This window comes from Sciurus carolinensis, chromosome 4 (genome assembly GCF_902686445.1).
Source record: "Sciurus carolinensis chromosome 4, mSciCar1.2, whole genome shotgun sequence".
Lineage (NCBI taxonomy): Eukaryota > Metazoa > Chordata > Mammalia > Rodentia > Sciuridae > Sciurus > Sciurus carolinensis.
In genome coordinates this window covers 79340417-79353380 of record NC_062216.1, presented here as the reverse complement: position 1 = coordinate 79353380, position 12964 = coordinate 79340417, and the positions used below count along the sequence as shown (strand labels likewise).

At 41.2% G+C, this 12964-nt stretch overlaps 2 protein-coding genes across 4 annotated transcripts in view; both read right to left on the bottom strand.

Annotated features, from left to right (window-relative positions):
- Etv6 (ETS variant transcription factor 6) overlaps positions 1-5019 on the bottom strand; it is a 219141-nt gene extending 214122 nt beyond the window's left edge. Inside the window, exon 1 of one of the 3 annotated variants that reach the window (XM_047549040.1) lies at positions 4890-5019. In XM_047549040.1, the coding sequence (XP_047404996.1) occupies positions 4890-4922 (33 nt within the window). In that variant the 5' untranslated portion in view covers positions 4923-5019. The remainder of the gene's footprint in view (positions 1-4889) is intronic. The other 2 variants (XM_047549041.1, XM_047549044.1) reach the window with 2 other exon arrangements.
- LOC124982427 (CASP-like protein 4A1) lies at positions 5018-5729 on the bottom strand. Its single transcript, XM_047549045.1, has 2 exons — positions 5696-5729; positions 5018-5282 (listed from the first exon to the last, which is right to left on the bottom strand). Exons 1-2 carry the CDS (start codon positions 5722-5724, stop codon positions 5018-5020), a joined length of 294 nt encoding a protein of 97 aa, XP_047405001.1. The 5' UTR covers positions 5725-5729.
- Between the last annotated feature and the right edge of the window lie 7235 nt (positions 5730-12964).

Genomic DNA, 12964 nt, shown 5'->3' with positions numbered 1-12964 from the left:
AGGTTTATCAAAGAACAGTCTTCAAGCTGGGCCCCTTTTGGTGTGGGAATTCTGTTCTATTCAACAAATACACACAGAGATGGGTTCCACACATATAACAACAAACACAGTGGCAGCAGACTGCCTACAACCAAGCCAATGTGGTATCCACAGAGAAAAATTCATCACTGTGTACCCCACGCCCTAGAGGGCTTCATTTGACACTGGTTCCCTCAGAGATCCACACCAAAGGGCAACTTCAAAGTCCATAATAAAATGAAATTGCTCTTCAAGTTACTCCCAGCCACCTCTTGTCCCTGACCTTCCCTAGTAGAAGTAAATGCAGTTTCACTGAGACAAAATGTCTTAGTTCATCCTGTCTCTGGTACTCACATTTGGGGTATTTGCCCCCTGCCTAACCTACCCTAAGGGGAATACTTTCTCCATGGTCACTTCTTTGGGATCAGTTGCCATTTTTGTAGTTTTCACTGTTTTTAAAAAGGGAACTTATTATACATCAAGTGGAGGTATAAATACATTTGGCTGACCCTGGATAAAAGCACCAATGGCTTCCTCAAGGATCCTCACAGGGACCTGATAGCAGGTACCAGAGCCTCCAGCCCAAAGCAGAACTGCCTGGCACTCACACACCATTAAATATATATTTTGTAGCAAATTGCAGTGCAAATACAAGTCCCCAGGCCCTTCTTTGTTCATCCCTACCTCCTACTACTTCCTCTTCTCACACCTGACGAGACCCTGGCAGCCCAATGCTCCCACACACACCATCTTCCTTGGCACATACCTCTGTGCCCTCACACCAGCTGGCTTGTGATTAAAATGGACCATGCTAGGAAGTGCCAGAGAGAGTGAAGCCTATTGTATCGAATTTCCTTGGCCTTTTATAGATGCACCATGAACCCAAAGAATGTGGTACTGTGGCCTAAGACCCTGTAGTCCTGTGTTCCTCCAAATCTGGCTCAGTTACTCCTAAAGCAAACCACTTAGCTCTCCAAACCCCCTCAAATAAAATAGGAGGTTGGCTCAGGGTATCTCTAAGATCTCTCAACTCTGGATGTCTCAGGTTTTCTGATGCTACCATCAGAAAAACTGGGAGAACTTAGACACCTGCTAATCTGAACTTTTACAGTGATTCCTTAGCCCATTTCTTCTATCTCTTATCAATGCCCTTTTTTGCTTATTTAGACAAAAGCAGTTTTTGAGGATTTTATCCTCAAATTTAATAAAATAGATATAATACCATAATAAAATGGTATATCAAATTTATTAATAATAACTTTTGGATACTCAAGGACAGCTCCAATAGGGTGGCCCTACTAAACACTTCTTGCAAGCCAGTGGATGAAGGTGTTATGTCACCCTGAGGTAACTAACACAGGGAGGAAATGGCACTCGGCTCATGCACACCTCACTTCAAGTCAGCAAACATGACAGAAACATTTCTGCGCTAACTGCCAAGCGAGGTACTAGGTCACCAAGATAACCATCACTAAACCCAAGGAGCTTAGAGCCCAGCAGGAGAGATCCAGACAGTCTCTCAGTTAGCAAGGAGATTTAAATAAAAAATTTCATTCTGCTACGAAAGTCAACCAAACAGGAGGGCAGGGAAAGAAGGGCCTAGGGACATTATCGACTGGTTTTTGTATTCTGGACTGTCCGGGCCAAGGAAAGTGCCATGCCAAGCCCTGTAAAAGACTGTTGGCTGGACCACCACCATCTTCTACTGCAACTTGGCTAACTTAAAAAAAATGAACAGGTGACTTGAAGGTGAAGGCCGATGATGAAAAAGATAGACTCTTCCCTCTTTCTTGATTGGTATAGACCTCTGAAAAAAAAAATTGACTTTTTATAGAAAAGAGTGGATCCTATTCTTATAGATAAAATGACCACAAATAATCAGGGACTAACTTCTTGTGACAAGAATGCCAAAACATATGAAGGGGTTCAAGTTAGACTGGGTAAACTTGGGCTGGTCAACCTCTCTTCACAAAAGTATGTTTCTGATACTAACTTCCTGAGGTGATGGGAAGATGCTTTTGAAGTGAAAACAAAACAAAACAAAACAAAAAAAAGCCCTTATTAGGCATTCATTGCCAGTCACCCACCTAATAGTGTCACCAACTGACCAATTTAGAACTTTCACCTTGGAACTCCACCCAAATCAGACACTACTTTTCTTTAGCAGAGCAGACTCTGCTCAGAAGTAAACAAGTACTTCCCTCTGCGGTCGCCTCTGGCCAGGCTCCTCCATACTCCATCTCCCCAGCCACTAAGGAATTTACTGCCCGCTGACCAGCTGCTTGTAGGGCATGAGAACAAGTGAGGATGGCTTCAGGAGTGGTGATGAGGAGGGAAAGAAATCCCTCCAAGTACAGACAGCCTTCCCTGTCACACATCTTCAGTACCTCAGACTCATCAGTTCATCCCTGAAAGATTGACATTCATTCTCTACTCCACAGAAAAGTTTACCATTTACTGGATTCTAGAAGCAATGCCTCCAGAAGAAGCAACTTGTTTGTGGGTTACTAGCATTTTTTATTATGTACCACAACTCAAGGACTAAGTGAAATGTAGTGTACATCGCCAGAACATTTTCAGATGACCTGTGATAATCCTGGTCCTTGATCTCCGGTGCTTGTTATTAGAACATTATAAATTCATTAAAAACTCCATGGAAAGATACTTTTGACATATGTGCACCCAAACACATACAGTTTCAGCAAATATTCAGACTGGTTCCATAAAGAACAATCCAAAATAAAGTGGTACATTCATGACTGGTGAAGAATAATATTTTGATCACAGAGAAATACACAGTAATGAAAAGAGGCATCTAAAAAGAACTAAGGGGCTGGTTAAGACAGAGAAAAACCAACCTGAGAATATAAGCAATAAGGGGGGAAAATGATATGCAAATTATGGACAATTTTTATGTCACATTTAAGAAGGTGTTTTGTTTGGGTTTGGGATTGGTTCTGTATGTATAAAAAACTGCTGTACTCTTTTTCCACAGTACAATGAATAGTCACCAGGGCACTTCTGTCTCCAGCACAGAACCATAAGCATATCAGAACAGCAAAGAACAATCTCTTTAGAAGAGATACCAGAGGTCACAAGAATGGATTGCTTTTTGTTGTCTTCATCCTAAAGTTACAGCTCAGTAGCTGGTCCAGATTTTCCTGATAGCAGGTTTATTGCTATCCAGTCAAATACAATTTACTGACTTAATACCACCAAGACTGTCTCTTCGACAGTGCTTGCAATTACAATGGGGGGGGGGGTGTGGATCCTGTGTGATCAAATTTAGTTACCTGTTTTTGTTATTAAGTGTCAAATAAATCAGAATATCTATACCACAGAATTTTCCTGAAGTAGACGCAGAATCTAATTTATAACACAAAAGAAATTAAAGTACCGAGTATCCTGGGTTCTTTAGCGTGGCACTTCTCTATGCCTACCCTGAGATAAGTACAAACACAGAAGCCCAAAAGTTCCACTGGGCATTTCTGTGAGACAAAAACAAAGAAACCTGACCCACCTTTTGAGTTCACATTGGCCTTACTTCAAATCCATGACCATCTTTCCTGATAAGAAATACTAAGATCTGATTCTAATTATGAAAACCTAGAATGACAAGTATGATAAAAATTTTTAAAATGCTGCCTTTCCCCTACATAGATCCTAATTGAAAATCAGTGTTAGAACGGAAAAGATTTTTTCTAACTCCCCTTAGACTAAGAAAACAGGTTAAATGTCCATTGTTTCTGCAGTGTCCATTCAATGAACACATTTAAATAGGCCAAGCCCAAAACAAACTTCAGCGGTTTCAGCCTCTCACTGGAGCAGAAAGCTTGCCACCTGGGTACTGATGGAACCGTGAAATGTATAAACCACAAGAAATGCAGAGATAGGAAAAATAATCGGGGGAGATGGACAAATTATCCCGCCTCCCAATAGTAGCAAACTTTATAACTTTTTAGAAGCAACAAACCAAGGCACCATAGAATTTTTGGATTATATATCCGCGACTACTTGGAAGCCAAGCACCGTGTTTTCAAGCATCCATTCGGCCTTTACAATACTGCAAAACATGGTCAGAGTCAGGAGATTGCTGCTCTTAGATACCCTCTTTGCACTGTCAAACAGAGAAGGTCATTTTGCCTGGTCATTTATTTTTCCTCTCTGCATTACAGAGTTTTCTACTTTTTGAGATTGCTCGACTTTCATAGGCATTGAAGTAAAAGTAACTATTCAGCAACTTTATTCACCTTGGTTAAAAAAAAAGATTCATTGTGCAATGCCCAGGAAAAGCTGACACCAAGACTGTCTCTTCGACAGTGCTTGCAATTACAATGGGGCGGGGGGGGGGTGGATCCTGTGTGATCAAATTGAGGGAGTCCTTTAAAAAAAGAAGGGAAGAAACGAATCCATCCCCAATAGGGGCTGGAGAACTTTTTCTCTAAGGAGACCACCCTTCGAGAACAAAAGTTACATTTTAGTCACATGTTAGTTGTAGGAATAGGGAGCAGGGTTTTTTTTTTTTTGTTGTTGTTGTTGTTGTTTTCAAAGCTCACTAATTACGGAGGTGTTTAACAGATCTGGAGAAACCGGGTTCCTCCTAACCAATTGTGACGGGCATTTCATTGTCAAAAGAAAGGGGGTGGGGTGGGGGCCTAGGAGCGGACGAGGGGCTCGGCGGCCGGCAGCAGCAAGGTTACGCTAAAGGGTACAGACGCTGCCGCGAGCTGCATCTCCTTGCCTCGCGCCCCAAATAATTTACTGCGAGCAGACCAACTGCAACAGCCTGCTCGGAGGAGCCCAGCACGACTGCCCTGGCCGGTGCAGCTCAAGGTTTCCGACCACCGAGAGGGAGGGGAGCAGATCTTTACCTTAATGCTACACTGAGCAGGAGTCTCAGACATGTCTCACAGCGAGAGGGATCAGGAAGTTCTCAGTTTTTTTCCACTTTCCTTTCCTCTCCCCAACCCAGAAATGCTCCGCGGGCAGCCGGACGCGGTCATTTAAGAAGTTTCTTCCAGCATCTCTCGGGCAGCCGCCCCGGGGGGCTGCGAGCGCGCGGCGGGCGGGGCGGGGCGGCCGGCGGAGTTGCGCGCGCTGGGCACGGGGGCGTGGGAGCCGGGCCGAGCGGCGGCGGGGTCTGCGGGTCGCGGCGCGGCGACCCGGGCTGCCCGCCGGCCTCCCGTCTCTCCTCCCACCCGCGGCCGGCGCGCCCGCCCCCGCCCTCCCGTCGCTCTCCCTCGCTCTCTCGAATGTTTTCCTTCCTGGAAGAGAGAAACTGAAAGGCAGAACTGAGAAAGCTCTTTGCTCATTGATCTTGAGAGTTTCAGTGCAGAAACTGACGTGAATTCCCAGCACAGAGCTCTGCCTCTTAAAGGAGCCACCAGGAAATAAAAGCTCGGGTTACAGCCCAGCATCGGGGAAATAAAAGCCGGGCGGGGGAGGGGCGGCCGCGGGGGCGCGGGCGGAGGACGCCCGGGAGCTGAGACCCGAGCGCGCCGCGCAGCCCCCCAGGGCACCACTGGCGTCCCGCGCCTGCACTACGCGCGGGCGACCCCCGGCTGGCAGAGCCCGGCAGATAATTGCTGGCTCTAAGAAGACACGTTTACAAAACGTTACATTGTGGCCCCAGAAACCGCATAACAGGTTTTATTCAACTCCTCCGGCCTCCCCCTACCTACGTTTCTTGGCTACATGGAAAAGCATAAGGGTTTTTAAATAGTTTCCCTGCGCGCAGTTGCATTGAGAATAACGATATAGGAAGGGGCATTCCGGGAAGGACGCGGAATCCGAAGGAGGAAATAAAACAATAGCCTTTGTTCGGCTTCTCGACCGCTGCCTCTTTAAGAGAATCCACCAGGAAATGGGAGATCGGGTTACAGACTGCACACGGGGAAGTGTGGGGAGCGAGCGCCGGAGCGCGACGCCGGAGACAAAGCCGGGCGGCCGCGCCGCGGGCGCAGGGGACGGTAGGGTGGGGGGATTCCCCGGGAAGGTGGGCGCCCCGAAAAGAGGAGGCGCCCACGCCGGTCCGGTACGCGGCCGCCGCAGGCGCTTCCCCAGCCGAGCACGCGCTCCGGGGAAGGAAGGCTGCTGGGCAGTTATCAAAGGCAGCCCAGTTCCTTTTCCTGACCCCCTCCCTCCGCGTGTCGAAATCCACTGTCCTTTTAAAGAAATAGCGGCCGCTACCAACCGAAATAGGTGACTCAAGTACAAAGTTGACAGGACGTGGTCCTACAGAGAATACCCCTCCCCAGGACCCTTCTCCGAAACGTCATTGGCCGTTTGCACGGCCCTGGATCCTGCAGGGAGGAAGGCTGGTTGGAAAAGCAGTTGAGAGGAGTCAGCGGCGGGACGAGCGTTCCAGCCTTAAGCTCAAGTAGTCTGATCAACTCTGTTATTGTTATTGATAGTCTCCCAAATGCTCTCGAGTGTCCACCGCAGGAGTCTGAGAACATTGTGTTTAAATTCTGAACCCTGCTAATAATGTACAGGTTTGATGTATAAACGTGTAACATAAACTAAATTTGTTGTCATTTTCTTTTGATAGTATTACAAATATACGAATACACATACATAAGTGTTTGCCCGTGTTTACATACACATATACTCTCATATTCTCTACACCCGACCAGGATGGATATCCCAGATCCTCCCACCCCTGTGGGTTTTGCCTACCTACTTTTCTTCATGTTTCTGCATTAAAAAATGTGTTCAGACTTTTACAAACAATACTTTGGTTCACACATTCATGGGAACACTGACCCAAAAATTTTTAAAGGGGTTGAGAGGCAAAGTGTCCTGTTACCCAGAAGGTGGGAATGGGTTTTGTGAGCCTCCAGGAACTAAAACAGTTTTTTGTGTCACCTGGTAGTCCTGCCTTCCCAAAGAGATCTCTGTCTTGTCCACAATAATTCCTCTGTCTTTGACACACACGCCCCTGTGTGCGCTCACAACCCCCCCCCACACTTTCCCCAGTCATCTGTGTTTGCAGATATTGGTTCTGATGGCCCATTACTGAGTTAAATCTTATAGTCCCTTATGAATCTTTACATGGCTTATTTATCAATATGATTTCTGACAGCTCAATCTCTAAGCTTCCATAAAGTGGGGAGGGGGGAGGTAACACCTGACTAATAAGATTCTCATATTAAATGAGAAAATATAGAGAGTAGCTCCCCACTCCTTATCCACAGAGGATATATTCCAAGACTCCCTGTGGATGCTTGAAACAACAGATAGAACTGGACCCTGTATATATTATTTTCTCATATACATCATGTCTATCATAAAGCTTAACTTTGTTAGTTAGGCACAGTTAAGAGATTAGCAAGAATTAATAAAACAGGACAATCACAACATATAGTAATAACAGTTATTTAAAACTTATGAATTGTTTATTTCTGAAACTTTCTATTTAATACTTTCAGTCTGTGGTTGACCACAGATAACTGAAACCATGGATAAGGGGGACCACAGGTACAAACTGGTTCTTCAGCAGACTGCCATATATTATGTGTGTTCAATTAATGTTAGCTGCAATTATTAGTTAACCTCAGGACTGAATTAACTTTCAACTTCCTTAAATCCTCTTTATCATCTCCAAGTTTTTCATAGAAGTAGCAGTTTGAGATACAATGTGTGTGGTTCCAAAGCAAATACACATTAGTAGCAAAAACTGCACTTGGACCAGAAATTGACAATCTCTGTAAAGGGCCTGATAGTAAATATTTTAGGTTTTGTGAACTAAGAGGAAAAATCGAGGGCATTATATACATACTTATGTAACAAGGTGGGGGGAATGGTCATTATTTTTTGTTGATAAAATGCAGAGTGTAATAAAAATAGCAATTTTAATACAAGCCTAATGAGAGTAATGGAATTCTTTTTGGGCGGAACAACAGTTCGCTTATATGGGGTTCAAAGTAAGTATTCTCTTTCATCAAAATCCATTGCAAATGTTCATCTTGTTAATGCTGATTTTTTAGTGAGATTGTACATATTTCATTTTTAAAATATCTTTCCACCCAGACCGGTACTGCCACATACTGATATAAATCCATAAGTCTATGATTTTACTTGAGCATGTTCAGTGCTTAGAAAGTATTTCTAAAATTCTATTAGAATTCTTCAGATTCTCCTGATGTTTTCCCGTTAGCATGCCCTTACATTGCAGATCAGTCACTTTCAGTTGAAGATTAGGTGGTAGCTCCTCCAGTTGCACACTTAAGTGGATTTTAAATACAGAAAGTTCTTTGCATTTGTATTGAAATCCGAAAGACATTCTTGCAACTGTAGTTTGAGTTCAGAAAAATGTAACTGCTGTAAGTTTGTGTTAGAATGGAGATCTTGCTTCTTGTTTTAACTGTTGACAGCATGTTCTGTCAAAAGGCTTCTCTGACAATATAAGTTTTGCTTTTAGCTCTATTTTGTCTTGTAGTTTGGGTTTGAATTCACAAAGAAATATTACCAAGTCAGTAGCAGAAGCTAATTTCCAAAAACAATTCAGTGTTCAATAATAGTGCTTAAACCTAGTGTGGTGGTGCAGGCCTGTAATCCCAGCAACTGGGCAGGCTAAGACAGATGGATCTCAAGTTCAAGGCCCAGCCTGGGCAACTTAGGAAGACCATGTTTCAAAATAAAAAATAAAAAGGACAGGGATGTAACTCAGTAGTGGAGTGTCCCTGGGTTCAGTCCCCAGTACTGCAAGAAAATAATAACAACAATAATACTAATAGTGGGTAAGGGAAATTCTTTTCATTCACCTACTCCATTTGTCATTTTTTTTTTTTTCTCTATTTCCTGTTTCCTTACTTCTTTTGGGTACGTTGGATTTTTTTTTCATATTCCATTTAAATTTCTAAATTATCTTTCTAGCTTTTTTCTTAATTTAAATATAATGGTTGCTCTACAAATTACAATTTGTATCTTTAATTTTCACCATGTACCTTCAAATAATATTATTCTATTTTGTGGATATATAAGACATTTACAACTTCCATAATTCCATTTATTTCTTTCCCATTCTTTACAATATCATTTTCTTGATGCCTACACATTGTTAAATGCACTATACATGGGTCTTTTTTTTTCTAGGAATGTGTAAATATATATATAATTATATATAGACAAATATATATAAATATAAATGTATATATATATATATACATACACACACACACACACACACACACACACACACATATATATAATGTATTAAAATATATGCCTCTTTTTAATTTGTCCAGATATTTTTTTCTGGTACTTTTCTACCATTTCTTATGGATCTGGTTTTCCATCTGGTCTCTCTTGCCTTTGGCCTCAGAACTTCTTTCAGCATTTCTTATAGTGCCATTTGTTGGAGATGAAGTCTCTCAGCTTTTGTCTATCCAAGGATATCTTTATTTTATGTTCATTTTTGAAGGATTTTTTTTACTGTATATAAAAGTTTAGAATGACAGATTCTTTTTCCTTTCAGCATTTTAAATATGTCATTCCTCTTTTGTCTTCACTATTTTGATTAAGTCGTTTGTGGGTCATATTTTGGCACCCCTGTGTGTGGTACATGCTTTCTCTTTGGCTGCATTTAAGACCTGCCCTTGAAATTTGGCTTTCAGAATTTGGGCTATGATGTGCATAGGTGTTGTTTTCTTTGCATTTATTCCACATGGCAGTGCAATTTCTGGGCATAAGTTGATATCTTTTATTTGTTTTAAAAAATTCTCACTTTTTATCTATGAATATTTTTTCTGCCCATCCTCTCTGTCCTCTTCTTTTTCACTCCAGTGTTACAAATGTTAACCCACACAGAATTGTTCCATAGATCTTAAATACTATTTTATGTATCTTTTTCCTTATATATCAGTTTGTTAATTTATCTATTTGCAAGTTTTTTCTTCTTTTTTTTTTCCCTAACTACTCATTAGCTCACCCAATTCTTTACTTCTAATACTGTGATTTTAATGATAGCATTTCCCTTTGGTTTTTAAAGTACTGTCCTTGATTTCTTCAACTTCCCATTTCTTTGCACATGATTTCCACCTTTTCCTTTAAGTCCTATGACATTTTTGTCATTTTGTCCTAATTTTAAAAACTAGGTCTGTTTCTTGATTAACATCTATCAATGGTTTCCTTTCTTGACCAAGGACCACACATTTTCTTGCTTTGGTGTATGTTTTGATATTTTCCTGACTGTGTGCCATTTTATGTAAAACTACAGTAGACAAAGAACTGAATATTTTCCCTCCAAAAGGACACCTGGCTTCTCTTATCAGACCACTAAGTTGAGGCTGAGTCAATATGTCTGGTAGCTGAAATGGATTTGGGCTTTGTTATAGCTTTTATTTGATTCAGTTTACCACTGACTTCAGTTATTTGAAGCCAAGATCTGAATTTTTCCCATAAGCAAAAGTTATCTTAGAGCTTTTGTTAGCTCTGTGCTCTGAAATCTTCCTTAGTTTCAAGTCTTGGGAGGGGATGTCTCCCCTCTCCTGCACCCACCCACACCCCCTAGTCCTCCTTAAGTGAAGACCTAGAGTACTGAGATTTTTCTCTCAACTCTACTGCCCCTCTGCAAGTGCTTCTTAGCTGAAAGTCAACTTATCTCTGGGAGTTTCTGTCAGCTCATCTTCACTTCCCTTGTTTTTGTGGTCCTATCCCAGCCATTAGTGAATATCAATAGGAAAGGGTTGTGAGGTTATGTGGTTTTGCTCTGGGCATACGTGAATTCTTACTTGTCACATCAACCCACACAGTGCCATTAGCATTTGTTAAAATCAAGCTGGTTTCTCCTTATCACATATGTAGTCAGGGCGAGGAGGACCACTACGGATCTTGCCTCTCACATAAAGAATCATCAATTCCTGAAATTTAGTTCACTTATATTTCACCGTGCTCTCATTTCTTCAATTCATAACTATAATTATGTAGGTCATCTGTTTTGTTGGGATGTTAGAGAGTGATTTATGGTCCCTTTTGACTTTCTATATACAAACTGGATGAGGAAACGTCATGTCTAATCTTCACTCTCCAAGAGTGATGGAGAGGGGCAGAGTGTGGGGCAGCAATGAACATTTAAGAATATGTGGAAGTTAATATGTTTAATTTAAAAACTTAGAGCCAGGATTATAATACAGTGTTAGATTGAAAAGCAGAAATAACTTATTAAACAGCTGCATACCTATCTCAAAACATAAATTCCTGCTAAGGGAGAGAAATCACAAGCTCCGTCACTGCTTCATCCTGATGAGGTGAGCCAACCAACATTAAGGACAAAATGTGTGAACTACAAAATTCTGCTTAGTTTCCATCCTCCAAACCACAAAGACTCCTGTGACCCACCCTAACTATAAAGACAGGGAAGAAGTTTCAAGGAAGGCAACTCCACCTAGCCAACTTGTCATATTACAGAGGCACATCACATACTCATCAGCTTTCCATCAACCCAGTCATTGGCAGTTACATTTTTAGAATTTTAGGACTCCTGCCCTATCTTTTCCTATCTAACCATCAAACTGTTGTCTTCCATATACCTTTGTATAGTTTCCTCAACTTCTTTATTAATGCTGTCAATTATCAATTTCCAAATTAATGAACTTCAAAATAATTTTTGATATGCTGCTCTCTATGCCATATAGATTGCCTATTCCTAAATCTTTCTTTCATAGATTCTCTTCTATTTTTCTAGTCACCTTTCTAGAAGCAGTTATTCTCTACTATGGATTATGGCCATTTCCCCTTCTCTATCACCAAATTTCTGTAGTTTGCCTATTATTACTACATAATCATTTCTGTTAAAACCCCTTGTTAGTGTTGCCCAAAGAAACAGAAACAATAGGATATATATATGGGGGGGGGGAGACAGAAAGAGAGAGAGAGAGAAAGAGAGAGAGAGGTTCAATAAGTATACTTATGGGATTGACTCACGAATATTGGAAGCTGAGATTTCTAGTTCTCTATAAGCTGGAGAACTAGAAAAGCAGTGGTGTAATTGAGTTCACTTCTGAAGGTCTGAGAACTTGGGGAGCAGTAGTGTAAGTTTCAGAGTCTAAAACCTGATAAGCTGGAACTCCAGTCTAAGGGCAGAAGAAGTTGGACATCTCAGTTTGAGAAGGAGAATTTTCTCTTCTACTTTTTTGTTCTATTCAGGCCCTCAATGAATTGGACGTTACTTGACCTGACTGGTGAGCAGGGAATCTTGTTTACTCAGGCTAGAAATCTTTTTTGGACACATCCTCACAGACACACCCAGAAATCAATGTTTTACCAGCTATCTGGGCATCTCTTAGCTCAGTCAGGTTGAAATATAATCTTAAACAATACGAGCCCCTTATTTTATTATTTCCATTTTTATCTTTAAGCCTTGTCCTGTATTATTCAAAACTCCATGTATACATTCCAACTATAAAAATATTTGTTTTCTGTCAAGTAGTATGTGAAAAATCACCTCTTTCATAAGTCCGTCTCATATTACCATAAATAGAAGGCATTCAAAAGGAGTTAACATGCTGGAATAATTCATTGTGTAAAAATTGCTCAGTCACCCACTAATTATAACCTGAAAGGTCCCATAAGATACTCTCCAATTAAAGATTGAAGAATTGCATCATTGCTGGATGGTGTAGAGGAAAATGGGGTGGGAGAGGTGGGGGAATGGAAAGACAGTAGAATGAAACAGTATTACCCTATATATATATTTGATTACATGACTGGTATCTACATTGTATACAACCAAAGATATGAAAAGTTGTATCCCATTTGTGTACAATGAATCAAAATGCAATCTGTAAAAATAAAATTTTTAATTAAAAAAGTGTAGAAATGAAAAAAAAAAAAAAAAAAGAATTGCATCATTTCAACAAACACCAGCATCTTTGTAGAGTTCTATAGTATCTATAGTAGCCAATCCCTGAATGTCATTAGTGCTGCCATTTAACTGAACTTCTTC